This window comes from Remersonia thermophila, chromosome 6 (genome assembly GCF_042764415.1).
Source record: "Remersonia thermophila strain ATCC 22073 chromosome 6, whole genome shotgun sequence".
Lineage (NCBI taxonomy): Eukaryota > Fungi > Ascomycota > Sordariomycetes > Sordariales > Chaetomiaceae > Remersonia > Remersonia thermophila.
In genome coordinates, this window is record NC_092222.1 from 267,348 (window position 1) to 294,880 (window position 27,533).

The 27,533-nt window shown below is 61.4% G+C and overlaps 9 protein-coding genes across 9 annotated transcripts; 4 read left to right on the forward strand and 5 right to left on the reverse strand.

The window, feature by feature from the left end:
• Positions 1 to 392: 392 nt before the first annotated feature.
• On the reverse strand, positions 393 to 3,389 carry VTJ83DRAFT_6258 (uncharacterized protein; the record flags this gene model as incomplete). The annotated part of the gene is made up of 6 exons (XM_071012949.1): positions 393 to 1,021; positions 1,095 to 1,288; positions 1,403 to 1,493; positions 1,544 to 3,031; positions 3,143 to 3,279; positions 3,376 to 3,389. The coding sequence occupies 6 exons, from the start codon at positions 3,387 to 3,389 to the stop codon at positions 393 to 395; spliced, it is 2,553 nt and encodes an 850-aa protein (XP_070863885.1).
• A 509-nt stretch (positions 3,390 to 3,898) lies between these two features.
• Positions 3,899 to 5,656, forward strand: VTJ83DRAFT_6259 (uncharacterized protein; the record flags this gene model as incomplete). The annotated part of the gene is made up of 2 exons (XM_071012950.1): positions 3,899 to 4,329; positions 4,390 to 5,656. 2 exons carry the CDS (start codon positions 3,899 to 3,901, stop codon positions 5,654 to 5,656), a joined length of 1,698 nt encoding a protein of 565 aa, XP_070863886.1.
• A 1,197-nt stretch (positions 5,657 to 6,853) lies between these two features.
• Positions 6,854 to 10,105, forward strand: VTJ83DRAFT_6260 (uncharacterized protein; the record flags this gene model as incomplete). Its single annotated transcript, XM_071012952.1, has 4 exons — positions 6,854 to 7,391; positions 7,449 to 8,227; positions 8,342 to 9,726; positions 9,778 to 10,105. The coding sequence occupies 4 exons, from the start codon at positions 6,854 to 6,856 to the stop codon at positions 10,103 to 10,105; spliced, it is 3,030 nt and encodes a 1,009-aa protein (XP_070863887.1).
• An 883-nt stretch (positions 10,106 to 10,988) lies between these two features.
• VTJ83DRAFT_6261 (uncharacterized protein) lies at positions 10,989 to 13,609 on the reverse strand (the record flags this gene model as incomplete). Its single annotated transcript, XM_071012953.1, has 2 exons — positions 10,989 to 13,055; positions 13,160 to 13,609. 2 exons carry the CDS (start codon positions 13,607 to 13,609, stop codon positions 10,989 to 10,991), a joined length of 2,517 nt encoding a protein of 838 aa, XP_070863888.1.
• A 1,654-nt stretch (positions 13,610 to 15,263) lies between these two features.
• VTJ83DRAFT_6262 (uncharacterized protein) lies at positions 15,264 to 16,575 on the forward strand (the record flags this gene model as incomplete). Its single annotated transcript, XM_071012954.1, has 3 exons — positions 15,264 to 15,355; positions 15,495 to 16,321; positions 16,451 to 16,575. 3 exons carry the CDS (start codon positions 15,264 to 15,266, stop codon positions 16,573 to 16,575), a joined length of 1,044 nt encoding a protein of 347 aa, XP_070863889.1.
• A 464-nt stretch (positions 16,576 to 17,039) lies between these two features.
• VTJ83DRAFT_6263 (uncharacterized protein) lies at positions 17,040 to 19,586 on the reverse strand (the record flags this gene model as incomplete). Its single annotated transcript, XM_071012955.1, has 5 exons — positions 17,040 to 18,269; positions 18,352 to 18,813; positions 18,879 to 19,238; positions 19,301 to 19,368; positions 19,460 to 19,586. The coding sequence occupies 5 exons, from the start codon at positions 19,584 to 19,586 to the stop codon at positions 17,040 to 17,042; spliced, it is 2,247 nt and encodes a 748-aa protein (XP_070863890.1).
• Positions 19,587 to 20,724: 1,138 nt separating this feature from the next.
• VTJ83DRAFT_6264 (uncharacterized protein) lies at positions 20,725 to 21,325 on the reverse strand (the record flags this gene model as incomplete). The annotated part of the gene is made up of 3 exons (XM_071012956.1): positions 20,725 to 20,799; positions 20,954 to 21,068; positions 21,297 to 21,325. 3 exons carry the CDS (start codon positions 21,323 to 21,325, stop codon positions 20,725 to 20,727), a joined length of 219 nt encoding a protein of 72 aa, XP_070863891.1.
• Positions 21,326 to 22,016: 691 nt separating this feature from the next.
• Positions 22,017 to 23,617, reverse strand: VTJ83DRAFT_6265 (uncharacterized protein; the record flags this gene model as incomplete). Its single annotated transcript, XM_071012957.1, has 4 exons — positions 22,017 to 22,112; positions 22,180 to 23,015; positions 23,075 to 23,249; positions 23,360 to 23,617. 4 exons carry the CDS (start codon positions 23,615 to 23,617, stop codon positions 22,017 to 22,019), a joined length of 1,365 nt encoding a protein of 454 aa, XP_070863892.1.
• Positions 23,618 to 24,527: 910 nt separating this feature from the next.
• On the forward strand, positions 24,528 to 26,798 carry VTJ83DRAFT_6266 (uncharacterized protein; the record flags this gene model as incomplete). Its single annotated transcript, XM_071012958.1, has 4 exons — positions 24,528 to 24,536; positions 24,662 to 24,724; positions 24,790 to 25,569; positions 25,626 to 26,798. 4 exons carry the CDS (start codon positions 24,528 to 24,530, stop codon positions 26,796 to 26,798), a joined length of 2,025 nt encoding a protein of 674 aa, XP_070863893.1.
• Positions 26,799 to 27,533: the final 735 nt, after the last annotated feature.

Genomic DNA, 27,533 nt, shown 5'->3' on the forward strand with positions numbered 1-27,533 from the left:
CCATCATCGTATAGTAGTCATGTATCTTCCTGCCCCGAATCCAGCCAGGAGGATGCCATGAATCTTACCATGATGGCCATCGAAAACTCTATTGCTCAATCAATTAAGGCTCCCATTCGTATAGGTTCTTCTTCTCATCACTCTACCCATGAGAACGCCAACCGTTTCTAGAGACTCCAACTCCAACTCGACACGATCCGCCTTTGATCCTATAACCATCCTTCATCCATCGATCATTCAATCCCGTTCCAGAACTCCGAAAGGGACGCAAATTTCTTGTGAGGGTACAGAAAAAAAAAAAAAAAACCATCCCGTTCCAAAGCAGAAGAAAAACACAGCTCTGAATCTCGGAACATCCGTGACAAATCAGCATCAGGATCCACCGGGTTTCACTAATCCTCCCCGGTCAGGTCCAGCACCTCGATCTCGCTGAGGCGGAAGGCCTTCTTCCTTGTCGCCGCCGCCGCCGTCGGCCCGGTCCTCCGGGACGCATCGGCATCGGGCCGGGCGCCGTTGTAAGCCTCCAGGATGGCGTCGGCCTCGTCCCGGGGGACCTCGAGCTCGGCGAAGAGGCCCTCCCCGGCGAGCGAGGTGCGCGGGATGAAGACCTTGGTCGTTCCCTGCCCCTCGCCCTTCTTTTTCTTCTTGTCCCCCTCCCTCGCGGGCCAAGCGGATGCGGATGCGGCGGTGGCCGTTGCCGACGACGCGGGGTGCCGCGGCTTCTCCTGGGCGGAGGGGACCGCCGCGGCGGGAAGCGGGAGCGACGAAGGCGGCGGCGGGTCTTTGGTCGGGGAGCCAGCCCGGCTGGGGAGGTTCGGGCTCGGACCGGTCGCGACCGTGGCGGTCTTGCGGGCAGGGAGGGGCCGGCTTTTCGGATCCAGCAGATTGGGAAACTCGTCGTCGCTGTCGGAGAGGATCTCGATGGGCTCCGGCTGCTGGTGCGTCGCAGACGCCGGGGCCGGTTTGGACGAGCTAGCGACGTTCTTGGTGACTCGGCCAAAAAGGGTGAGGGGCCGCTGGGCTGTGGAAGCGGACGCCTCGTATGGGCCTCCGGCGCCGCGTTTCAATTTTTTGAACGGCCTGGAGAGCCGAACCGATTGCCGCGAGCCATCTTCCCCGAGGCCTTGAGAGCTTGAGGTTGATCGTTTCGCCATTTCGGGGGATTCTTTCAGTGGTAGCAGCGTGGGCGAGGGCGTCGTGTTCCGGGGGCTCGAGTGACCAGTGTTGGCCGGTGTAGTTGTTGATGTTGTTGTTGTCGTTGTCGTCGTCGTCGCCGTCGCGGTTGTTGCTGTTGTTGTGTTTGAGATTAAAGAAATCTCAGCCGGGGGAAGCGAACAAGGGGCGAGCGGGCTAGACGAGAGAAGTATCGGGCTCTCAGCCAAGCCGGGTTTGGATTGCTGACCCTGTGATAAGGAGGAAGAGGAAATGGGGTTTGTGGTCCTGGGACTGGCTTGTGAGCTTGCGAGCGTCCAGGGGTTGACGCCCGCGGGAGCCTTGGTCGGAGTAGAGGCGGAGGAGGTCTTGTTGGTCTTGGACTGCTTACTTCTTCCCTTGGCCGGCGTGGGCGGTTCGGGTTGGGCGACGGCTTGTGGAGGCGAGACGAGCTTCCGGGGCGGCGCGTCGGGTTTCGTGGACGCTCCCTCGGCCACCTTTTTGGTGACCTTGACGTACTTGTCGAGGGCGCCGGCCGGCATCCCCGTGGCTTTGGTAGCCCTCCCCTTTCGGGTCCCTTTGGCGCCGGCCCTCAACCCCTTTGCCTGCTGCCGGGCCTCCCAGTCCTCCACCGCCAGCGGTATCCCCAGCCTCGCAAGCGTCTCGGGGATCCAAACGAGCTCCGGCTGCAGGGGGTCGAACGGCTTCTTTACGCTCGAAGCCTTCGCGCGGTCACCGTCGCCGACTTCTTCGCCAGCCTCGTTCTCGAACTCGTCATCGCTGTTCAAAGCGATGCCGCTCCGGCCGTACCCTTCCCCCTCCTCTTCCACCGGCTCGCTGTCAAGATCCAGCTTGACGATGTCGGCCGGGGTGAAGGATATGCGCAGCTCAGGAGTCGCGTCCGTGCTGGCATGGACCCGCCTGCTCGTGATGGCCTTCACCAAGTCACCCTCCTGTGCTTTCCTCCGCTCGACATCCGCGCTTTGCCCATCCGCCGATCCGTGCCTGTCGAGGAACCGCTGCACCAGCAAGCTCGGCGCCAGGACGCGTATCAGCTTGACCGCGCCGATCCGAAACGACCAGTCGAACGTCTCGCGAACAAACTCCCTCAGGCCAAGGATGTCGAGGTTGCTCGGCTGCGGAAACTCCCTCTTCAGCCGCTCCACCGCTGCCTCGCGGGACACGACCGGGTGCGTGTAGTACCGGAGCACCTCCATGTTAGGGAAGCTCTCCGGGATCTCCAACGCCTTATGCCGGGTCCGAAAGAAGCCGCTCTCGTTCGTCCGCAGCTCGTGAACCAGCCTCTGCTTCCACGCATCCAGCCCGTCCCGGTCGGCCCTCTTAAGCCGGCACAGGTCCCGGCCGAACCCCGCCTTGGCCGCCTCCACGGCCACCTTGACTCCGCACCCGGGAATCCCATCGGGGAGGTAATCCCCCCCGCTCATCAGCGCCACGAGCACCATCCCCTCCCGATCCAGCCCGCTCGGCCCCGCCGCCACCTTGTCCGCCTCGTACATGGAAACGTGCGTCGGCGTCTTGGACCCTTTCCCCTCGGCCGACCAGTTCCTCAGCGTCCTGCGGCACCCAAACATGATGGTGTCCACGTCCTCGCTCAGCACCGCGTCCACCACGCCCTGCTGCTCGAGCAGCGCGCACTCCGCCTCGGCCTCGCCGGGCGCGTCGTGCATGGCGAAGCCGAAAAGCCGGATCAGGCGCTTGGCCATGGCCGTGGAGACCATGTCGCCGCGCCCGGAGGAGCGCTTGTTGCGCTTGAAGGCGGGCTTATGGGGCCCGTCAAAGACAAAAATGGGGTGGATGGCCAGGCCGAGGAGGCGGACGAGGCGGTAGAAGAGGGTGCGGATGGCGGGGTTGGAGCCACCTGTCGGTCCGGAAGGAGTCAGGATATCTGGTTCTCTCTGTGGAGTGATATGCGAGAGAGAGAGAGAGAGAGAGAGAGAGAGAGAGAGAGAGAAAGAAAGAAAATACGCACCCCGGGCGGCTTGCACTTGAAACTGCCATATGGAAAAGTCAATGGCGATTCGAAGAGGCCGACCAGTTCTTTCCAGCGTGTCGATGGCGAGTTTGCAAAGAGCAATGCGGTCACCAGGACCGATTTCTTTGTAGATGCTGCAAGATGTGTGTGTGTGTGTGCGGTCAGTAAACATGGTCTTGACATCAAGCGATGAGCGCGCTGGAGCCGTGATTTGCACGGCCATGACGTACCCTTTGATGCCCATGGCAACGGTTGATTATCCGGCGCTCCAATCTCTGTAGCAAGTCCTATCTCATTTTTGGAGATCAACGAATTTTGAGGCTGTTTTTCTGCGAGCGAAGAGGCTGGTTAGGATCGTCGTCGCTGACCAGGCCTCCGCTCTTTTGTTGACGATGTTCCGTTTTGGGCATGCCAGGTTGTCAGAGGCAGCGAAGCGTCGCCTACACAGTAGATGCATAAATCCATTTCGGGTTAGGGTTGCTGTGGGTCTCCAGCATGCATCTATGGGAACCTCACCTCTTGGCCGACGCGTTGGGAGAGTGAGACGCGGCGGTCATGCAATGGCCAGGGCTGGCAATCAAAAGACCTGAATGCCATGAGGACCGGACATGCTGGATGGATGTGAGAAAAAGAGATGATCGAGACGCCCTATCTGTTTGACTCGGAACCAAAAACTTGAGACTCTTTGAGACATTCGTGGCATTTTGGTTTTCGGCTTCCTCCTCATCTTGCGAACCCCCCTCCCCCCCACCCATGTCGTCGACCCCAGCGGCGTCTTCCACGCCGCTCCCTCATCGGTCGGTCGCTAGCATCCGAGCCCCGTCCGTAGCCGGCCAGAGCGGGCCAACGACGCCGCTCCGCAGCATCTCGTCCAGCTTCGGCTCGCCGTCTAGCCTCCGCGCCGACGACGAGATCATCATCGTCGAGTTTGGCACCCGGAAGCTGCAGGTCGGCTTCTCGGGGGATCCGGCGCCCCGGGGATGCATCTGGTTCGGACCCGACCAGCTCCGCCGGGCCGGAGACTTTCGGGACTGGCAGCCCGGCTACCGGCACGACTGGCGGAGCGCGGCGGCGGGAGGGTCGTGGGGCAGGGATTACGAGCTATGGCGGTACGATGTTCGGAGCGTCGACCTCGGGCTGGTGGGGGATAAGGTTGAGCGGGCATTGCGGGACGCGTTCACAAAGTACGTCAGGATCCGGGTGGTTGGATGTGCGCCGGCTGGGCTGCTAACGCTTCTCTCCAGATACATGCTCATCGACTCGCGGCCGCGGAGGATGGTCTGGGTTCTCCCCTCGTCTCTGCCCGTCCCCCTGCTCTCAGCGGCCCTGGACAGCGTCTTCACCCGGTTCCAGCCTCCCACCATCTCGCTGCTCTCCTCGCCGCTTGCCCTGGCCGTGGGCGCCGGCGTGCGTTCGGCGCTTGTCGTCGACCTGGGATGGAACGAGACGGTGGTGACGAGCATCTACGAGTATCGCGAGGTTGCCACTCGGCGCAGCATCCGCGGCGGCAGGATGCTTGTGGAACAGACGCACAACCTGCTTGCCAAGCACCTCCCGCAGGGCTTGGAGGGCGACGCGGAGAGCCAGGAGCACGTCCTGAGCTTCGAAGAATGCAGCGATATCGCCCAGCGTCTCGTTTGGTGCAGGCCTCGCTCGACAGCCGGCCAAGAAGAACGCGAGGGCCAGGAGGAAGAAGATGCGGCTGCGAGATCTGCCACGGTCAGGATTCCTTTGACGTCATGGCTCTCGCCCACGACGCTGGAGCTCCCGTTCGACGACCTCTCGGAACCCTGCGAAACGGCCTTCTTCGACGCTCAATACACCCTGACCAGCTTCGACGACGACGAGCTTCCGCTCCACCTCCTCGTCTACCGCAGCCTCCTGCAGCTCTCGCTCGACGTCCGAGCCACGTGCATGTCCCGCATCATCTTCACCGGCGGCTGCTCGGCCGTTCTCGGCCTCCGAAAGCGCATCTTTGACGAGGTATCACGCCTCGTCCAGCAACGAGGCTGGGACCCCGTTCGCGGGAAAGCCGTTGAGCAGCTCCTCGCCAACCCCAAGCTCCAACGGGCCCCGGCAGCGGCGCGGCGACCCTCCAACACGCCCGCGGCAGCGCCTCGTGCGCAAGACGTGGGCGAAGAACGCGACGGCGTCTGGCACGACCGTTCCGCCACCCCGGCCGGTCCCTACATGGAACCCGAAACAGACCCGATCGAGGAGCAGCTCAAGCGCGGGGGCGGCCATTCTGACCAGCAGCCTCCTGTGCGGGGCGAGCTGAGGGCGATCGAGTCGGTGGGTGCGTGGAGCGGAGCGAGCTTGGCGACGCATCTCAAGACCATGGCGGTGGCGACGATCGACAGGGAGGTTTGGCTGCTGCACGGGGCGGCGGGGGCGAGCAAGCCGAACGAGGTGGATCACAAGGTGCAGCGGCAGAGCTTGGGACCAGGCGGCCTGATGCGAGGGTCGGCGTCGGGGGGGGCGTGGACGTTGGGCGTTTGGGGGGCGGTTTGAGGGTGTGTGGATGGTTGGCGGGAAGTGCGCGTAGGGTGGCTCGTGGAAGGTCTGAGATACACACACACACACATAGAGAGAGAGAGAGAGAGAGAGAGAGAGAGAGAGAGAGAGCCGAGGTTTAATGATATACCCCCTTCTCTACATTCTAGAAGAGCCGATCTTCGTGGTTATCAGCTTGTGTTCCATTTGACAGTGTGCCATGGTTGTTGATGGCATCATGGATTTTTTGCTCGTGCACAAGCGTATGTTTACATGCTCCTGAACCCTCCCATCATCACAACGGCGCCCGTGCTGAGAATGGACGGACCAGAAGGGACTTGGACGAAGGAAGGAAATTGCCCGGAACCTAGAGATTGACGGCTGACCTTGGGATGTCTGGAATCCCTTGGTTGTATTGTAGGTATTCAGGTTTTCTTCCCGGTTGAGGCCAACGGGGTTGGTCATCCGTTCCTCCTGATTTCATCTCGACGAATGTCAACAAACCAAGAACCGCCCCTCCCAAATCCAAAACAACCAAGAACCTTCCTTCTTCCCCCCCGACGAGAATTTTCCTCCTTCTGCGGCTCAAGGTTGCCTCGGATTGGTCCATACTTCCCAACTCGCCCTGGGCTGCGTTGACTCTTTCTGAATTTCTGCGTGCCCGCGTTTTTTCCCAAGTTCCCTTTTTCTCTGCGACAAATTCGATCTTGATTTCCTTCTCTCCCACACCCATTCCGTTCTCGACTTCTTTCTTCTTGTTCGACATCGTCCCCTCTCCATACAACTCTCGCCATCTCGACATCCAACAACGCAAATCCTTCGCCCTGCTACCCTTTTCCCTCTGTTCTTCTCAAGTTTCGATGGTTGACGTCAGTTTCCTCACCTAGCCGCCTCACGACTCGACTCACCTTGTCCTCTGACTACAACGAAGATCACGTCCGAGCTAGGTGAGTAACAACGGTCCATGCTGTTCCGAGGCTCTACATAGAATAGGCCCTCTGCATCTCTCCAACCCATCTTCACACATCGCTCCATCCATCAGCTATCATCGCTCCATACACGCCGTTCAAATTCACCCGCCGTCGATCCATCCCAGGCCAGAGTACGTCACATCACCATCTCTCGCCTCACGTCTCGCATCTCTCGCCAACAGTCCTACATCCAATCACATCGTCATCGTCATCATTGCTACCTTCATACCTACCTACCATCAACATGCCCACCCCCTGCCATCTCGTCGTGGACCGGGCGTCACCCAGCCCGTTGCTCCGTCACCTGCTCAGCGTGCCTCTGAAGCTTCATCGCTTTCAGAGACAAGACGAACTCCTCGTGAGCGAGGGCTTCAGCGTCATGAAACGTGTGATGGCCAAGGACGAGCGATGCGGCTTCATCAACATCTGGGTGGACTCGGCGGCGGACCAACAATTCACTGACTTTTCCGTCAAAGGAGTACCAAAGTTCATTCTCGGGCAGCTCGAGACCCAGGGGCTGATCGAGGCAGAATCAGGGGAGGTGCGCATTCCGACGGTGGTTTCGACCTTCGTTCTGGGACACCTGGACGCCTGGGGGTATCCGGTCCTGTTCGTCTGGCACCAGAGACGCCCGTACAAAAAGTGCTGCGTGTTCGCATTTCTCGACTACTACCCCATCATGACTCGTCGCCACATGTACAATCTCAGCGAGTTGATGAGCCTCCGACACTCCTTCCCCGACCCGGCCAAGCTGCTCGAGGCCGCTGAAAACGGCGACATTGGTAACCATTGACCACACCCGGGCCCCCACGAAGCCAGGACTAACCGTCCCGCCACAGCGGAAATCATACGTCTTCCTGGCTTACAGCCTGCATCTGCCTCCACCGCCCAGCCCAAGCTGCCCTTGTCCAACAGCCAGAACAAGGACAACTCATCTGTCATCTCCGAGGAGGTCGGCTCCAAAGGCACCATCAATCGCCGCGCGGCCCGCACCTTAGCTCGTGAGGCCTCGCAAACTTCGATGCGCGCTGCAGCTTGGGGCTCGGCTAGAGACACACCGCAACAAACCCCCAACGACCCGTCACGCCCCGCGGAGTGGAAGTATCGCGGCAGAAGCGAAGCCGAAATGGAGACGGGAGAGCCTACTCCTGCCCCGACGGGCATCGCGGCTCAGCGAGATGAGGGCTTTCAGCGCTTCTACAAGGCGGTTGTCTCTCCCACCCACGTCCGGGTCACGGCCGGCGGCCGCATTGTTCCCAACACACGGGGTCCGCCGTCCCCGACATCCAAGAGGACCGGCGAAACCCCAGCCCTGGACAACCAGCGAGCGTCTGACGCGTCCGTCAGCAAGCCAGGCTCCACGCCGGTGGGTGTTCTTCAACCGATGCCGGTCATGCCGCAGTTCATGCCCGGGTTCCCGCCGGCATTTCAACCATTTCAGGCTCCGGTTTCGTTCGTCCCCATGGCCTTGCCCCCGGGCTTCCCCTTTGCCCCGCCTGCTGTCAATCCTGCTGCCATGATGGCGCCTGTCCCAAACAATCCCAAGCCGGCGGACGACAGCGGCCAGGCCAAGATCAAGCCTGCAGCCCCCGAGCCCTTCTTCTACAATGGTCAGATTGTCTGTCCCATAGGAGCGTTTCCCACTCCGATGGTGAACCCCATGCTGCCTGTCCAAATGGTTGGCATTTCTCACGGCGGCATTGCACCGCAAGTCCCTAGACATCTCGCGCAGCCGCAGCCGCAGCCGCCGCGGCCGTCCTCGACCGACTCCGGAGCGTCGCGCTCGGCGACTCGAAGCCTCTCCGGGATCCCACCGATTCTCACCAACATTGTGCCAGCTAATGCCAACTTCAATGGGGCCTCTGCACCTCCCATCTCGTCCATCAAGCCCAGCGACATCACCAAGAAGCAGATCGCTGCGTTCAAGCAAAACCTCAAGTACCACGAGGATCAGCTGCAATACAACCGTCATCAGATTGACGAGAAAGAGATGGAGCAAAAGATCCAGATCATCAAGGGCCACATCCAGCGCTTCGAGGCCACCCTGAAGACGCAGCTCGAGTACGAGGCAGCTCATGCCAAGGCCATGAAGGCAAAGGAGGACAGCAAGGCCTCCGAGGAATCCCGACCCCAGCAGCAGCAGCAGCAGCTGCTGCCCAGCTCTGAGAAGGCGGAGGTCAAGAATCAGATGAAGGTCAGCACCCAGAATTCGAGGGCCTCTGAGAAATCTCGACCCCAGCAGCAGCAGCAGCAGCAGCAGCAACAGCAGCCTGCTGGTGCTGGCAGCCGGGGTTCTGGTGAGTCGGCAGTTTTGAACCCCGGCGGCTCGTTTAAGACGGCGGGCCTTCCGAGCGATGCTGCGTTGGCGCCGGCGTTCCAGCCCCGCGGTTACGCGTCGACATGGACGAGCGGCAAATACGCCAAAGAGATGAAGGCTTACGGGCAGGCTGAGAAGAGGCTCCTGGAGATGCAGTCCAAGAGCATGGGGCAGTTGCACATAGGCGACCAACGGTCGGCTTCACAGCCCTTCACGATCCCGATGGGCCCGGCCGGAAAGGCGGACCGCAAGAGCAACAGCTCAGACAACTCGTCTCGTGGTGGAGGTTCCAAGCAGCACGCCAACTTTGGCGTCCCATACCTGCTGGGTACTCTTCCTAGAGGCGTCAATCCCCGCACCGCCAAGAGCCAGGACTATGTCTACACGCGCCCCCTGACGGAGGAGGAGATGCGGGCCCGCTTCTTGTACTGGGGCAAGGCGCCCAATATTGTCACCAAGGGCCTGCCCAAGTTTGACGGGAAGCACTTCTACCCGCCGTCGCCGGTCAAGGAGACCTCTGTCAGGGTTTCTAAGGTGGAGAAGGAGAAGGAGGATCGTGCCAGGGTCGACTTGGACAGCGACCCTTTTCGTTCGGCCACACCGGTGGCTCGGGCTGACCTCAAGAGCAAGTCGGCGAGCGAGGACAGCGGTGCGAGCCATCGTTATTCGCGTGCTTTTTCGTTCGAGACCCAAGTCAACGTTGGTGCAGAAGAGACCACGGGAAATCTTCAGCTCAAGGGTCCCGAGGAACTCGTCGACGAACACATCGAGGTGGTCGAACGGCGCTCGGAGAATGCAGGGTACGTTTGGCCTACGGAGAAGTTTGTGGTGATGCTAACATGGGACTACAGGCCGAAGATTTGGCAGGGCGTGCTGAAGAAGGACCCAACCAGCGGCGTGTCGCCGACGACGGCCCAAGGTCTCCTGCCACAGTACACAGGCACTGCCGCCGCGTCCCTTTCGCCGTCGATCGGCACAAACCAACAGCCTTTGGCCAACGAGATTTGCTCTCGCAAGGTTTCCGAGTCTCTGGACCCCGAGAATGTCGGCATGCTGCCCATCGTCCCGGAGAAGCGGGGCGAGAACTGTCCCCCGGTCAGCTCGCTCGATGACCAGTTCAAGCACCTAACGGTTGGCGTTGCCGGCCATCGCAACGTGACCTCGACCTTCAACATGTGAGAGGCTAGAGGGTCATGCCGGTGGTGGAGCAGTGTCAGGTATGAAGGAGTTATGGCATGTATAGACTACTGGGCAGGAGAGAACAAAGGTCTGAGCCTTTGTCGTTTTATCCACAAGCATGGCGTTAGGGTGTATGGGGAAGGTTTGTCGGGAGCAGATATCACGAGTGCCACGAGCATGTTCTATCGAGGGCAAGGTTTAATACTAGGTCATGTAGCATAGGGTTTTCGTCAAGCAGGCTGAGGAGTGCAGCTGGTAATGGCGTGGAGTCGGCAGAGAGGTGGCGGATTATGCGGGTTAGAGGCTGCTGGGGGAGTGTGTTACTAAAGCTTGACCTTTGGTGCGTCAGGGTCGAGTGCTAGAGTGTTATCATGTCAAGTAGAATAGCGTTCGCTGCCGTAGTGGTGGTGAATTTTATTTTGGCCTTTGGGCCCCCTTTCACACCCGTCCCTCTTTTCATGGTGATGATGGTGTATGTACCTCCCTGCCCCTCAAGTGCCGATCTAGGGTCGGCAGGTAGGTAGGTAGGTAGGCAGGTCACGCTTGTTGGAATCAATCTCAGGTCTAGGTGCGGAACTCGAGTCTTTAGCCATGTGGTAAGACAATCTTTCAGGTTTGACCTTGATCAACGCCGCGGTAACTAACAGGAACATGGGTATCAGGTAGCCAAAGCAGCTGGCTAGCTACATATGTACAGACACATCTCCCAAGACACTTTAGCAAGAGGGCGGGGGGAAAGGCCCAACGATACCGCCCCCCTCTGATGAGAAGAAACCCAACGATATTCCCAGGGAAGTAGAAAAAACCGATAAAAAAAGAAGAAGAAGAAAAAAAAAAAGAATCCTCCTCCTACACCTTGGCGCGCAAGTACACCTCCCCCCCCTCAAGTCGAATCCTTAACCGCCTCCAGGACCTTGAACTGCAGCCTCGCCATCTGCTCGTCGCGCTGCATCAAGGTGGCCGCCAGCTGCTCGTACCTGCGGCGCCAGAAGTCGGCCTGGGACTCGTCGGCGTCAGGCGCAACAGTCCCTCCTCCTTCTCTCGCGTCTCTGTTTTGGCTGCCACCACCACCACCACCATCACCGCCGCCGCCGCCGACTCCTTCGCTAGTTGCGGGTCCCAGGACGGGGACCGATCCGCTCCGCGATGCGGACGATTCGTGCCCGTGAGAGTGAGCCTTTTCGACCCCCGCGGGGGCCGCCGTCCCTCCCCAATCGTTCTTCTGGCCGGCAGGCTTCGTCGTGTTCTTCTTCTTCCACTTGTCATGCGGCACCACCTCCTCCATGGCCCAATCGCCGACGATGCTGCCGTACCGCAGCTTCCACGCGACCTTGTAGCGCGTGTGGTCCTCCAGCTCCTGCAGCCTCGTGATCTTGAGGCTCCCCCGCTGCAGCAGGATCTTGCCGCCCGCGAGCCCCGAAAGGTTGATGAGGAAGGACTCCTTATTGGGAGCGGTGCGCATCAGCGTTTCGACCACGGCGTTGCCGATGGCAAAGGCCTCGTCGACGCTGCAGGCGGGGATGGGACGGCCGAGGGAGTCGAACCAGTCCGCGGCGAGGATGGTGCTAACGAAGAGGGCATCGAGGTTGTTGATGTGGGTGCGGTCGGTGGGGTCGGGAGGGAAGACGATTTGGGCGGGTGGGATGGGGGTAGGTTCTGATGATGATGAGGTTGATCCTGATGGCGGTGGTGGTCCAGGAGCAGCAGGAGGTGGAGGCGGTGGATGTGGATGATGATGATGAAGAGGAGCTGCTGTTGCTGATATCGCTGATGATGAATGCGGTGGTTGTGGTAGCTGTACCGCGCCCTCGGTCGCTGCCGTTGGAGCTGGGGGTTGCGCTGTTGCGTTGACAGGCAAACTGATCGCGCTCTGGTTCTGAGGACGGACATCGGTGGCTTGCCCGTTGACCATGACGACCGGCGGCGGTGGCGGTGGCGGTGGTGATGGCGGTGCCGGCGGCGCTGATGCGGGGTCGGGTAGCGGAGGGGTGGCCAAGCGGACCTCGCCGCCTTTTCGCTCAGGGACCTGCAGCGAAAGCCTGCTCCGCTTGGCAGGGCGAGCGGGCATCGACTCGGAAATGGGAGAGAGCTGATGAGGCTGGGGCTGCGTAGGCCGGGACGTGGGCTGAGGCACGGACAACGGGGGCAGCGATGCGCTGTGTTGGGCAGCGGTGGAGGGGGGTTGGCCGACAGGCTTGCTGCTGGGCGGCGGGAGCACAGAGCCAGAGCCATTCTTGTTGCTGGTGGTCGCGTTCTTGTCTGGCGTCGGCGTCGGGGACGGGAACCGGAAGGCCGGTCCATCCGACGTGGGAAAGGCCGAGAAAGGGCCGTCGTGGTTGGCACCACGGTTAATGGGGGGCCGGCCCCGCGTCTTGCCGGTGGAACCGATGCCGCCGCTCCTCCAGGCTGAGGATACCACCTTGGCGCCATGGCGGCGAGCCGGCCTCGCCTTGGAAGGGGTGATGGCGGACCTGGGCTCGTCGGCCCAGAAGGCGGCTCTCGTGGACGGCGTGATGGCCGACTGAGGGACCGGGTAGGCCGACATGGGGGTCTGAACCGCATCGCTGGCCCAGGACGGCGCCGACGGGTTGAGACGGGACGGGTCGGGAACGGGAGGGAAGAGGAAGACGCTCCCCCTGCCGTCGGGCTGAGCGGTCCACGGCTCGCCCGTGGCCGCCTGACCTCCCGGTCCGCCGTCCTCGGTCTGCGGGGATGGACGGCGGGACGGCGACTTGCCCGTGTCGTCGTCACCGTCGGGCTTCCTCCTCCCGCGTCGCGGTTTGATCTGGGGGAGAAGGGCGCGCAGAGCCATGTCGTCCTCGGCGGCGACGCCATCCCGTTCGAGGTCGGCGACCGGGATGTGCCCGGGCGGGATGTCGGTCCAATACGGCGACTGGTGGCCGAGAAGATACTCGAAGAAGGCGTCGACGTGCATGGAGTGCATCCAGCGCTGGGCCTGCGTGTTAGCGTCCAATGCGCCTTTGTTTTCGGGCGGTGCGTTTGGGGTATGGGGTTTGTGTGTGTGTTGTGGGGGGAGGGGGGGAGGTGGCCTACCTTGAGACGGACGGCATACTGCTGGATCTTTTGCGAGCTCTCGCCCTTTTCCGGGTCAGGGGGCTCGACGCCCAGCTTCAAGGCGAGCTCGGCCCATGTCTTGAGCTCCTTGGACTCGAGCTTGCGGATGAGCTCAAAGAGGGTGTAAGTGCTGAAGCTCTTGCCGCCGCTCTTGGGGGGCGTGCGGAAGGCATCGCGAAGGGCGGCCGAGTTGGTCTCGGGGGGCACCCCAGGGTTGCAGTAGAAGATGAAGGCGACGTAAGCGTCCTCAATCGAAGCAACGTCGACGTTCCGGTCCGGGAGCATGCGTCTTGGAGGCGCGGGTGCGTCAACGGAGGTGGGCGACGCGGTGAGGACGGGCTGGGAGGGTTGCTGCTGCTGCGGCTGCTGCGGCTGCTGCTGATGGTGATGAGGAGGAGGAGGAGGATGACGATGCTGGGGTTGCGGCATGGCGACTATGTATTCACAGTCATCCGAGCTGCGGTGATACCGAGGAGATGAGGCGGGGGGTCGATGAGGCCAGCAGCATGACCATCTCGGGTGAGCAACGGCCGGGGCAATATGCTCTCTCGGCGAGAAGCAGCGCCACGAAGCGCCACGAGCGGATAGGGAGGCGTTTATGAGAAATGGGATAGATAGCGAGGGAGCGTTTTTTGTCGCGGCAGCGTCAAGGTCATGAATGTCCCGGTTCAAGGAGCATGGAGGGCTTCAGGGCCATGGCAGAGGCTCGTTGTCCATTGAGCTTGAGCCAGACGAGTCCGGGTACCTGACGAGATGAACCAAACAAGCGTGCTGTGAGGATTCGGGATTCCCAGCTGGCTCGACTCGAGGATGCAACCTCTCGTCTCCAGCCATTGTCTGTGTGTGCAAGCTGTGTGGATGTGTGTGTGTGTGTGTGTGTGCGTGTGTGTGTGTGTGGGCGTGGGCGTGCATCCCATGTTTCGCGAGTTCGTCTGAGCCGCGCCCGCGCGTCTGCTTGGGGACCGAGACCCTGCAAAGTTCGGGGGAGGGGGAAAAAAGATCCAAAAATAGGACGGCCAAGCTTCAAACGACGGGGGATGGGACCAGGGGGTGGGGCCACCGACCTGGGCAGCCTGCTCCTAAGGGATGGCCAGGTGTCGGACACCTGACGAAAAAAAAAAAAAGGAAAACCCCGGGAAAAGGAGCTCCCGTCCTCGTCCTCCCGTCCTGTGCCAAGAGCCTTCAACCACAAGCCACATGGGACGGGAGACCAACAGCCACGTACAAGCCACATCCCCACCTTTTCTTTGTCTCCCCCTTTCACATGATTTCCTCCAGCCAACTGCCCAGCCCAGCCATTCACCTCCCTTCCTCAGGTGAGACACAGGCGGCTCCGGATTGCCCGGGATGCCCCAGATTCTCCCAAGAAGTCCCATTGGATCACTAACGACCGGGCGGCTCCCCCCCCAGAAGAGGTTCCATCCCCCCAGAGGTTCCATCCTCCCCCCAGTGACGTATTGCGGCCCCCTGCAACCCATTTCCCGGCGTTCGGGTCCCGCATGGGTTTTGATCGGACCTCGGCAGCGGCAGCGGCAGCAACATGACAACAGCCGCAGAGCCTCCGTCGTCGTCCCGTCATTCCCATCTTCCTTGCAATCTGCGGTGGCTTCCAGCAACACACGCGACCGGCCTAGCGTAGCCACCAGGTACCGGCAACTGATGAAATGGACCCTCTCTCCAGCAGGCTTCTCTTCTAGGCTCTGCTTCCTTGCCTCCTTGCCGTTACCTTCGTCCCATGTCCCCAGACTCCCCCCCCCCCCCTCCCCCCGACGGCTCACTCTCGGCTTCTCCACGTGTTTCCCCAGGATACAAATTCCTCCCGTCATTCCAACGCCGAGGCCTTACCCGCTGGCCTTCTCCGATCCTTTCCGTCTCCGTCCCCGTCCCAGCTCATCTCCGTCGGCTGCTCCCAAGGGAGGAAAAAAAATAACCTAGGCAGTGCCTGATCCAGCCAGCCGAGAGACGTGCTTTATCCAGCAATCCCGCCGACCCCGTCGTCCATCCTCCAGAAGCCTACCTCACCTCTCCCTCCCAACCGCCAGACGCATTCGCCCTCCCTCTGCTTTGATAACCGTCGCCCACCATGTCGCACTCCAAACCCGTCCTCCCTCAGAATGACAACGTCGCCCACGCCCTCGCCGGCGCCGGCGGCGGCGTCCTGTCCATGGCCCTGACGTAGGTGCTGCTCGGCTCCCTCTTGCGACCCCCCCCCCCCCCCCCCCCCGCGAGGAACATGATGAAACCATGGAACGAACCGGCGGCGCTCGTAAACGCTCCTCGCTAACGTGACGCTTCTCCTCTCTTCCTTGCCTAGCTACCCGCTCATCACCCTCTCCACGCGCGCCCAGGTCGAGTCCAAGCGCGCCGAGACGGCCTTCCTGGCCGCCGTGCGCCACATCATCGCGCGCGAGGGCGTCGCCGGCCTCTACTCGGGCCTGTCGTCGGCCCTCTTCGGCATCAGCGTCACCAACTTTGTCTACTACTACTGGTACGAGTGGACGCGCGCCTTCTTCGAGAAGGCCGCCGCCGCCGCCGCCGCCAAGTCGGGCGGCCGCGCCGGCCCCCGCAAGCTCACCACCGTCGAGAGCATGATCGCCGGCGCCATCGCCGGCAGCGCCACCGTCATCCTGACCAACCCCATCTGGGTCGTCAACACGCGCATGACGGCCCGCAAGAACACGAGCTCCAGCGACGAGAAAAAGGAGAAGAAGGAAGGCGAGGCCGCCGCCGCCGCCGCCGCCGCCGAGGGCGAGGGGAGCCTCCCCGCCCCGGCCACCGCCGCCGACAAGAAGCCCGTCAAGCCGTCCACCATCGGCACCCTCCTCACCCTCCTCCGCACCGAGGGGCCCGGCGCCCTGTTCGCCGGCGTCGTCCCGGCCCTGGTGCTCGTCATCAACCCCATCCTGCAGTACACCCTGTTCGAGCAGCTCAAGAACGTGGTCGAGAAGCGCCGGCGCATCACCCCCGGCGTCGCCTTCGTGCTGGGCGCCGTCGGCAAGCTCTTCGCCACCACCGTCACGTACCCCTACATCACGGTCAAGAGCCAGATGCACGTCGCCAAGGCCGGCGACCGCAAGGAGGGCGTCATCGAGGCCATCAACCGCGTCATCAAGGAGGAGGGCTACGCCGGCCTGTACAAGGGTAAGTTTTTTTTTGTTGTTGTTGTTTTTATGTGTTACTGCCCCTTCCTCCTCCCCCCCCCCCCCCCCCCCAAGGTAAACGACCGGTGGCTAACACGCTGGCTTTTTCCCTTTTGTCTTTGTTCTCCAGGCATCGGTCCCAAGGTCACCCAGAGCGTGCTCACCGCCGCCTTCCTCTTCGCCTTCAAGGACGTGCTCTACGAGTACTCGGTCCGCCTGCGCTCCTCGGTCGCCAAGAAGGCCATTGCCGCTTAAGCGCGCGCCTCCTCATCTTGTCTCGCGGGGGCACCGAGAGCGGGAGAGGGCGGTAGTAAGGACAGGAATAGGGGAGGATAGGAAACGTGTTGTATAATAAGTGCGAGGGCGACACCCTAGGGTGGGTGGAATCCTTGTAGGCCTCGGTGGACGGACCCGTACGGGTTCAGGGGAGTGCTTTTTTTTACTTGTTCTTTTGTATCGGTGGGTTGGTTAGCACGTCTGGATCAAAGTGGCTGCGTGCATAGGAGGAGGAAACACACAAGGGTGTGCGCGGCATGGAAGAAGGCATTTTGGAAATAACTACGGCGAAAGCGATCTGCACCATTCACAAAGCGTCAAGGCTACTTCAGCCGGTAAACACAAACACCGGCATAGCTGTAGATAGAAAAACGACGGCGAAATTTCCTTTGTTGATTATTCTAGCCTCCACCTCCCGTGTCCTCTATTCTCGCCGTGCCGACCTATTCCCGCACCTCCACCACCTTCGGCACAAGCCACCACTCGTGATACGCCTTCTCGGCCTTGGGCACCTCCGCCTTGACCCTTGCCTCCCTCCCTTCCAGCACGGCCTTCCGGAGGCTCGTCGCGGCGAGCACGGTCGCGATGGCTGCCCTCGTCGCGTTCTTGACCCCCTTCAGCCACGCCTCGTGGCACCCCACCGCGAACGCCTCCTTCTCCCGCAGCCGGGCCACGGCCTCGAGCTTCCCGCGCGCCTCGGCCGCCGCCCGCGCCGCCTGCTCCAGGAGCGCCGGCGTTGGCGTCCCCTCCTGCGCCACCACCCGCGCGAACGCCTCGTGCGAGGGCAGCTCGGGCAGGCCGATACCCGCAAACGGCTTCATGCGCACGTGATGGTAGCGCAGGGCCTCGGTGCTGTAGGGCCGCGGCGGCGGGCGCACGAGGCCCAGCCGGAGGAGCGCCGCGTACAGCCAGCTCAGCGCGTCGGCGAGGTCCGAGGTGTAGGCGGTTTCGAGGGCGGCGAGGTCGAGGTACGGCTTGCTGCGGTGGGGTTGGGCTTGGCGTTGGCTCGGGCTCGGGTTCGAGCCGAGGGCGTGCTCCGACTCGGCCCGGCGCGCGGCGAAGAACTGCACGCGCCCGACGTGGGCGGCGCGGGTGCGCGCGAGGTAGCCGAGATACCAGTACATGCCGGCGAGCTCGTCCGGGTGGTAGATGTCGAGCTCGAAACCGAGCTGGACGGTCCATTCCATCAGGCGGAGCTTGTAGAGGTAGGTCCACGAGGAGAGGGGGAGGGAGTGGCTTTCCGCGCCGCCCGCGGCGGGGTAGACGAGGGGCTTCTCCTTGAGCTGCACCTGCAGGCGAGCGTCGATCTCCTGGGCGTCGACCTGCATCGACTCCCAGTCGAGAAGCGCGTGGAACATGGTCCGCCGCACGCGGCATCGGTTCTGGCAGAAGGTGCGGAAGATGTCGAGGTAGGACTGGGCCGCGCGCTGGCGAAAGAGCTCCATCTGCTGGGAGATGACGAACAAGGGGTGGTGCGGCGCCTCGATCTCGTCGTTGGCCGGGTCCAGGAGGATGCTGCTTCCCAGGACGGTGAGGGACAGGTCGTCGTCGAGGATCTGGCGGATGCTCAGGCGGCCGAGGATCACCATCTCGTGGAAGAGGAAGCTCTGCAGCAGGGAGCGGATGAAGACGAGCGGCTGAGGCTTCTGCGCCTGGAACGTCATGACAAAGTTCTACGCCACCCCCACGTGTCAGAAGTCAGGCATGTTTCTCCTCGAGGGCGCAAACGTCTCTCTCTCTCTCTCTCTATCTCACCAGCAGACTCTGAGAGTCGGAGTAGTTGAGCACGTTGACGACGCGGATGCCGTCGGCGATCATCCTCTTGAAATGCTCGTGCGCCTCCTCGGGGGTCGGCTGCACGATCGGCCGCGGGGGCATGGTGCTGGCGAGCCTGCGCTGGATCTTTGCGCTGAAGGCCTCGGGCACCGGCGTCCCGAGGCTGCGGGTCTCGTTGACCGACTCCCAGATGCCCTGCAGCTCGTACCAGGGGGCGCTCAGCGAGTCCGGGTCGTCGCGGAGCTCTGACAGCTCGATGGCGCGCAGGAAGGCCGTCCTCAGCTCGAGGCGAAGGTCCAGGGCACGAGCCACCTCGTCCGTCAGCTCGCCTTTCCTGTCACCCACGAGCTTCCGGGCCGCCGTGATCTCGTCGCGGATGGCGTCGCCGTCCAGGGTCTCGAGCAGCGAGCGGCTGTACGTGTTAGTGACAAAGTCTTCTTCCTGGTGGTAGAGCAACATCGATCAGTACCTGCTGCGCGGAGAGCACGTCGACGAAAGCCATGTACCTCGTACGAATGCTCCTGCTTGATGCGCTCGTTGACGTAGTGGCACGACTTGAGCAGGCCGAGGCAGTAGGCTCGGAGCACAGCCTGCATGGGGTCTCGGGGGGAGCCGGCGGGACGGTCCTGAAGGAAGTCTGCGTCTTGCAGGGTCGGAGGGGGAGCTTGCGCCATCTTTTCGACGTAGACGCTCGTGAACAGCGTTTGGGACAGCGGGTAGCCGAGATGCCACGCCACCTCAAAGGACAGCAGCTGGTCGATGATGCCGATGACTTCGCTGGGGAGAAGCGGGCGAGCCAAGTCGTAGTCCTCGTACAGGCTCTCCCCGGGAGCTAGGCATCCGCTGTCCATCTTGGGGTCCATGATCTAGGGGGGGAGTGAGCCGGCGTGGTCGGAAGAACGGGGGAGACACGGGGATCAAGACAAACCTCGAGAGCCGCGACGGACTCGAAGAGGCTGAAGTAGCCATCCTTGACGAGCTCGCCGGGATCCAAAGCTGAAGACGGACACGTCGTCGTCAGCATACAACAACCCGCATCTCAACGTGAGCTGCTGCGGATCGGGGCCATGCATGCATGGTGACGTACTAGACGCGGCGGCTCTGAACCTCTCGGTAATGTCCTCGGCGATGATGCCCTCGCTGGAAATGGTGGGTGGTGGAGGCTCTTCATAGGCGCCGAAGGCCGGATAGGAGTCGGGGTTGTAATGCTCCATGGGTGTGGTGGAAGTACAATCTCACCCTTTGTTGGACTCGGAATATCTTCTCTCCATGAAGGATGCGCCCTTGAGCAAAGTGAAAGTCGTAAAATGCCCCGCGCTTGCCCATACATTTCCACAGCCAAACCACACGGACAAACAACCCCACTTTTCTTTTTTTTTTTTCCCTTTCCTTCACCCGTCAACAGGAGATCAGGAGAGGGACGGGACAACTGTGGAAGGCCCAACTCGAAGCCCCCCATGTATTTTACACTTTGTCTTTTGAATGAATAGGAAGGTATTTCTTATTGGGGCTTTCTTTTTGTTCTCCCTTCCAGGTTGTCATCGTTAGCGATTTTTACGCTACCCTCCTACCGAGGGTAGATACCAGCACTGTGTACTATACAGTCTTGGACATGGTCCTGAAGGACGACGGGCGTGGATTTCGTTCCCTTCTCCTGTATGCCAAACGCCGAATCTGTAGCTCCGAGAGCCACGATCTACCTTCTTTTGGGTGGTGGCGTTCGTTCCATGGGCTGTCCCCACCCGTTCTTTATCATGCGAGGACCATGGAGTCCCCCCCCCTCTCCCGACGGGACAGCAATTCCACGAAGAGTTTGGGACTCACCGCAGACGACAACTGCACAAGCCAGTCTTGCCCCCCAGCAAGTTCCCAGACACGATGATCATGGCGTCATGTACCTCAACATGCTCAAGGGTCATTTTGCTCACGCCAGCGTCTCTGTCAAACCCCTCTATTGGCCAGGTCTCTCCGGGATATGATACAAGCCCCTCGCCCACGCGAGACGCCAGAGCCAACTCCAACGGCAGCCGTCACGGAGTCCAGCTGCCGTTCCGTTGGGAAGAGGTTGGGTGTGTCCGTATGCATACAGTGTGCGCGTGCGCGGCCACACCCGCGAGCCAAGCATCCGGAGGAACAGTCCCCTCCGCCCAGGGCCCATCGCCGTCGCCTCCTTGTTGTGTGAGGGAACACACACACACACACACAGCCCTGCCCTCTTCATCCCTTTCTCTTCTCTTCATCCTCCGTTTCTCAACCGCAGAGCTTGCTTCTGCACCGTCCTTGCTTCCTTGTTTCCTTCCCTCCTCCACTTTCCCCCCGACCTCGTACCTAGGTCCGTGTCGGCGTCATGATTTAAGCGGCGGCGTTCTCGACGGCCTGCTGGGCGTTGGCCTCGGCCAGGTTCCGGACTTCGCCTTGCTTGCCGTTCTGCCACGTGCGTCCCACGGTTAGCGTTGCTATTCCTTGCCAGCTTCCCCTCGCATTTCCCGTCCGCAGGCGTCAATGCCGGCGGGGCGTGTGCTGTCGTGCACCCAGGGAAGGGAGATGGCGATCAACGGGGAAAGGAATGCGAGGAACGTACGGTCCACTTGGCGAAGCGCAGGTCCTGCTGGCCGCGGCGCTCGGCGGCGAGCCTCTTCTCCTCCTTCAGGCTGCGGCGCACGGCGCGGGCCGCGACGGCGAGGTAGCGGTTGTAGCTGTTGATCCCCCCAGCGGTTAGCCTTTTCTGTCTCTTTCTCTGGGTGATTGCCTCCCATTGTGTCCCGTCCGATTCCCCAATTCCTCCCCCGAACCCTTTTTTGTTTTTCCCCCCATCCCTCCATCCCGGTCCCGCCAAATATTGTCCCTCCCCAACCTTGATTTTCCCCGGCCCCGACCCTGTCATTCCAGGACGCGGAAAACAAATGAGAGGGAAATAAACTCACGTAAGACCGGCAGCTTTCCACGCAGACATGTTGGGCGGTTGGCGTCGGAGTGGGACGGTGAAATTGGGGAGTTGCGTCGTTTGAAGAGAGAGCTGTTGTCACTTCACTTGGCGCAAGAAAAGGCTCGCCGCGAAGCCGAGAAGCTCCGCAGATCCAACCCAGGTCCCGCGTCACGTGACCGGACCGGGTTCGGCTCCGGATGGGCATCCCACGCAAATGCCACTCCCGCCCCAAGCGACCAACTTTCATAAGTGAGCAATGCCCTGCTGTCCGAGTCTGAGGGTCAAGATCGGGTTTTGCCTTGACATGAACACTACATGGGCACAGCCAAAAAAAGAGTCGCTTGCCAACTATGCAAATCACGGAATCACAGATTCATGACCATGATCATCATACACCAGGTACATATGCACACACACAAAAATGGCTTCACCCGCCAACCGACCGCCTCTAGAAGAAAACCCATCCTCTTACTTGGTGCCGGTGCCCTCGTTGTCACAGACATAAGAAAGTGAGTTTAGGTCTAGACAATCACTATATGCACATGGGGTCAACGAGCCGCGTCCACGACGGCCCCGAGGGCTGTTGGTACAAGTCTTTTTTTTTGTTTGTAGCTCTCCCGACCCACCCCCTCCCCCTCGGGCTTACCACCTCTCTCTCTCTCTCTTTCTCTCTCTCCCAACCCCTCCATTCCTTGGTCTCCTTGCCATCTCTTCTCGCTTATACCTTGAGGCCAAGGTCCGTGGCATACGGCAATACGTGGAGGTCGCCCACCGCCGCAACGGAGGCCTTGCCCTCTAATAGTGTCTTGGCAGCCTGTCGGACGAGATTCGTGTCAGCCATGAACGGGAACAATACAAGGGAATGACTCGTGGTGACGTACCGCCTTGATCTTGTCAGCAGTCACGCCCTCAAGAGCCTTGACCGCCTCGGCAGCCTTGACGATCTGAGCGCCATGGACCAGGTTGGTGCCGGTCTGAACCAGACCCACGCCGCTGGCCTCGGCGCCCGAGAGGACGTTGTACTTGGCGCGGGCAATCGCCTTGACCAGGTTCTCCTGGGGCACGCCGCCCTCGGCCAGGCCCTTGAGAGCCTTGACGGCCTCCTCGGCGGCCTTGCGCACGGCAGCCGCCGGGCCGTTGACCTGGATGGTCAGCAGGCCGGCGTCCGAGTAGGCGTAGTTGGCGGCCTTGGCGACGGCACCCGGGGCGGAGGCCGCGACGTTGGACAGCAGGGAGAAGCCGGGGGACCACTTGATGGTGGACTCGCCGCCGAGCAGGCCGACGAGGACGGCGATCTCGGCCGAGTTGGCGGCGTTGAGAGCGGCGCCGGGGAAGGCGATGACCAGCGAGTTGCGGCCGGGGCTGGCGATGCGCTGCTCGCCGCCAAAGTACTTGGACGCGGAGGCGGAGACGGCGGACTCGGACTGGGCGGGGACGGACTGGAAGAAGGGCTCGATCCACTTGGACAGGCCGGCCTCGCTGGCGCCGTCGGCGACGACGGCGATGTTGGCCTTGGTGTAGGCCGCCTCGGCGAAGGAGGCCACGGAGTGCTCGTTGAGGTAGGAAGAGATGGGGGTGTTGGGCGTCGGGTAGAGGGGAGCGCCAAGGCCGGAGTGGAAGGCCACCGAGTGGGCAGCGTCGAGGGCGACGGCGGCGGTGTCGACCTTGGCCTGCTTCAGGTGGATGACGTTCTGGACCTCCTCGTGGTACTCATGGGCTGTCACGGGTGAGTCTTGCTGCTCGGCAGAAGGGGGTTTTGGGAAGGGCGCCACGTACTGGTGTAGCGCGTCTCGGAGAGCACCTCGGCCAGCAGCTCGGTGAAGTAGGGCAGGTCCTCGCGGAGGAAGCTGGCCTGCAGCACGAGGGCTTCCCGGGTGTGGTAGGCCTGCAATTGACCGCCGAGAAGCTCGGTCTCACGGGTGATGCGGAGAGCGGAACGCTTGTTGGTGTTCTGCGGCGGGGAAGCAAATTAGCTCATCTGGTGTTCCCGATGCGCCTGACGACCATGCCCGGCCCAGCCTCGGCTTCCGGTGCAAGAGAGAGAGAAAAAAAATAACGTGCCTTGAAGGCAAACTCCTCCAATCCAACGGTCAGGCCCGGGAGGGGCTCGTAGCGGGTGCCGGCCTTCGCGACGACGGCGAGGCGGGTGGTCGGCCCATTGTCGTCCCGGGAGGCAACCTTGACGCCGGCGATGGTGGTGGGTTCGAACGAGGATTTCGGCGACGCGACGGCAGCGAACCCACGCTGGGCGAGCTTTGCAGCCCCCTGGCGACGGAGGGCCAGCTGGCTGCCCCTCGACAGAGCCGGTCTGCAAATCATGGTGGAGGGGCCGTTGGTCGTCAATTGACTCGGGGGTTGTGTTTGGTGTTGTCCGGCAGCGCACCACTGGGGTGAGGGAGCTCTGCTTTCTCGACCTTCGCAGTGTTCCGAAAATTCCCTGGGGGGCTCCCGGTATGACGGAAAAATTGGCGTGCCGGGGCCCGGGGGGGTTCTGGTACGGTATCTTACGGAGCGGGCGGCTTGCTAGACGGACAGTGAGCTAGCCAGCCAAGGTGGGCTTCACGTCTACGCAGTAACTACTACAGTAGGTAACTAGCGGGCATCCCCCCATCCGCCAGGTCATCCCACCTGATCTGATTTCATGACTGCACAGTACCCATGTAAGTTGCAAGCCAAGGCAGTCAAGAGGTAGATTTTTGTTGTTTTTTGCATCCTTGAGCAATCCATCAACATCACTAAGTGCTCTCCCACGGCATGACTCCTTTTGTTTTTCTTTTTTTTGAAAAGTCGACGTATGTCAGGTAGTTATGCAGCGAGCGTCAATAAGTTCCCACCCTGCTTCTCAAGAGTCTCATGCCAACCGGAACCGTTGCATGGTCTGATTATCTCAGCCTGGACCTGTGTCAGCAATGAAACGGCCGCCACGATTGGCCAAATCGAAAGCCGAGAGCTGCCCCGCGGCTGGCCGCCTCTCTCCATTTTTTTTTTCGCCGCGTCTCTGACGCTGTGACTCTGCGGCCTTGCAACCGAAGTAACGTGGGAAAATTATCAGAGCCGTTTTGATTTGAGGGTCCCCCACCAAACCAACCATTGTCTTTCACCTGCTTCACCTCGGACCTCTTCGACAGGTTTCAATGCGTCTCCGGTAGCGGCTCGACAGCTCTAGAGATAGTGAGAGCATCTCTAGACGCTTCCCCACGCCCGGTCCGCGTTCGAAGCGCAACGCATCATGCTGGTTGTACGTTGCCGTCATCCCCACCGAGTCGAGCCTGGTGTCCTGTTGCGTGCCCGTCGCATGCGACAGCATCGCGCACGCCCGCTTCCCGAGCCCCATCCGGTCGCACCGGTCTGACGCAGTTCCAGACAAAGCCGCTGGCGGAGCTCTGCGCTCTGCTCATTGACGAGCTCCATGGCGAGCTCCCTTCGGTGCGTTGCCTCCCCTTCCGAGCCCGCGCTCCTTCGCGAACTGACCGTGGCCAACCCCCTTGCAGAGGATCTTTGCGATGCTCCTGACCAAGGGCCGCTCCACCGTGCCTCAGCTCGCCCAGTACACGTCGATGACGCCGCGTCAAATCCGCCACGGCCTGGCGGTCCTCCATCAGCATAACCTCCTCTACTACCATGTCGACGCCAGCTCGGACCTGGCATTCTACGAGGCCAACCCCGAAAACGCCTACAACCTGATCCGCACCGGCAAGATCCTCGAGATGGTCGAGACCTCGTTCGGCGCCCCCGCCAAGGACGTGGTGCAGAGCCTGCTGCTTTCGGGACAGACGAGGATATCGGACCTGGTCGCCGCCTACAAGGAGAAGATTGACCACGCGACCAAGGAAGCGGCGGCCAACGGGGAGGAGGCAGACTGGGCGGCGGAGACCAACGGGATCAACGGCGACGCTCCATCGACCAACAAGGCCGGACCTGTGGTGAAGAGCACGGCGCACCTGAATTCCATTCTCTGCCGGCTCGTCGAGGCCGAGCTCATCGAGGTGGTGCACTCGACGACCTTTGAGAGCCCCCAGGACGTGCAGAAGATTGTGGAGAAGGAAGTCATGGACAAGTTCTTCCCGGCCGGCGTCAAGGGGAACAAGGCCAAAATCGAGTTTCAAGAGAAGATGGCCGAGGGGCTCCGCAAGGTGCGGGCCGAGTCCAAGTCGCTCAAGCGGAAGCTGGAGCAGCAGGGGAGCGGGATCAAACGGCGGAAGCTCATGGAGAACCTCGCCATGGCGGTCACCAACGGGAATCACGAGGAGGACCTCGACCCCGTCCTGGACGTGAGTGCATCGCCCCTATCCTCCTGCGGGCCTGCGGTGCTGACGCTTTCCCCCAGCCGAGACAAGTCATCCGGATCAACTACGAAAAGTGCCTCGTCGACCTGCGCAACCGCCGTCTGGTCCAGTTCGCGACCGACATGTACGGAGAGACCACGGCCTACGTCTACGGCGTGCTGTTGAAGCTCCTGACCAAGGATTTGCCCCGCTGCCGTCAAGATCCCCTGGCCGATGTCTCGGAGGACAAGCACGACGCAGAAAAGCCCTTCCTCGTCACGACGGATCTGATCCTGGACAACCTCAAGACGTCGGTGGATCTCTCGCTGGGGATAGGAAAGGCCGAGAGGCGGCAGGTTTCTCGCTCGGTCGCCGAGCGGGTCGAACCCTACCCGCCGGCCAGGCGGACCTTTTTGGACGAAGCCGAGGTTGAGGGCGAGGCCAGCGCGGACGAAGACGAGGAAGACGACGAGTCCAGCGAGGGGTCGGAGGAGGACGAGGAGGATTACAAGCCCGTCGCGAACGGGGAGGCGAACGGGGTGAACGGCACCAACGGCGCGCGGGTCAAGTTCGCCGGGGCGGGCGGCGCCGCCAAAGAGCCGCGACGGTTGGACCGGCCCACGCAGCTCCGCCAGCACCTGCTCCTGCTCTGCGAAAGCACGCAGCACTTTGTGCGCCACTGCGGGCCGGACGAGTGGACGGTCGATTTCCCGGCCCTCCTGCGGTCGCTGCGCGAGACGGAGCTCGACACGGTCATCGAGCGCAAGTGCGGCCGGCAAGGCCTGCGGCTCGCGCGCATTCTGCGTTCCAAGGGAAAGCTCGAAGAAAAGGCGCTGCCCAACGTCGCGCTGATGCGCAAGCCCGAGCTGCAGCAGAAGATGCTCGAGATGCAGTCGGCAGGGTTCGTGTGGGTGCAGGAGGTGCCGCGGGATCTCAAGGCCGATGTGAAGAAGTCGTTTTTCCTCTGGTTTTGCGACGTGGAGCGGTCGCTGGGGCAGATGCTGGCCAACAGCTACACGACCATGGTGCACTGCATGCAGGTGCTCGAGGCGCTGCGGTACAAGGAGAGGGATGTGCTCGAGACGACCAAGCGCACCGACGTGAGGGGGAGGGAGAAGGATGCCATGCGGAAGGAGTACTACGAGAGGTACTCGAGGTACCTGGACTGCGAGAGGAAGCTGTTTGCGCAGATGATGAGGCTGGATGATCTCGTCTCGGTGCTGAGGGATTTCTAGGCCTTGCAGGAAGAGGAACAAGAAGCCTGAAGGATCTTTGGGGGTGTGTGTCGGACAGGCCGGGTTACAACCGATTTGCACCATGTCATGGAGGATATGGGCATACCTTTCCCCCAAAAGAAACCACCACACGATACCTATTGCATCGGCGGCGTACATAGTTGGCTCGGGGGTCACAAACAAAGTCTAGGGTTCTTGGGGTCATGCCATATGGCCGGCGTTCTTATGGAGGGAGGCGGGGGAAAGGGGTGGTTCTGAAACGGGCACTGGTTCAGGCGGGAGAGAGATGAAAGAGCGCTCCGACGGCTGTCATGTTCGAAGTAGTCATGGTGTCGAAGGTGTCTGCGTATATTTTGCTTGCTAGCTACCTACCTACCTACCTACCATACCCATTCTACCTTGACGCCGCTGCGGCGACAGACTGCACCCAATACACTAGCACAAGTAATACACTTCTTACCATCATAGCCTGCTCTGTTATTCCCTACCCACCGCCTAGCCCCACCCGTCTCAGGGTGTTGCGCTGTGGCACCGAACTCCAACGGTTCCGGGCTTATCTTATCGCGCCTCCCCTGGTGCGACTTTGGGTAACTTCCAAACATGCGCCGGACCGGAGGGGCCCCACCCAGAATTTTTTTGGTGGGGCCCGGCAAGTGACTGGCCCCGAGAATAAGTCGGATACCTCCGTCCACGGCCGTTTTCCTTCTCTTCGTTTTTACCGCAAGCCAAAAAACA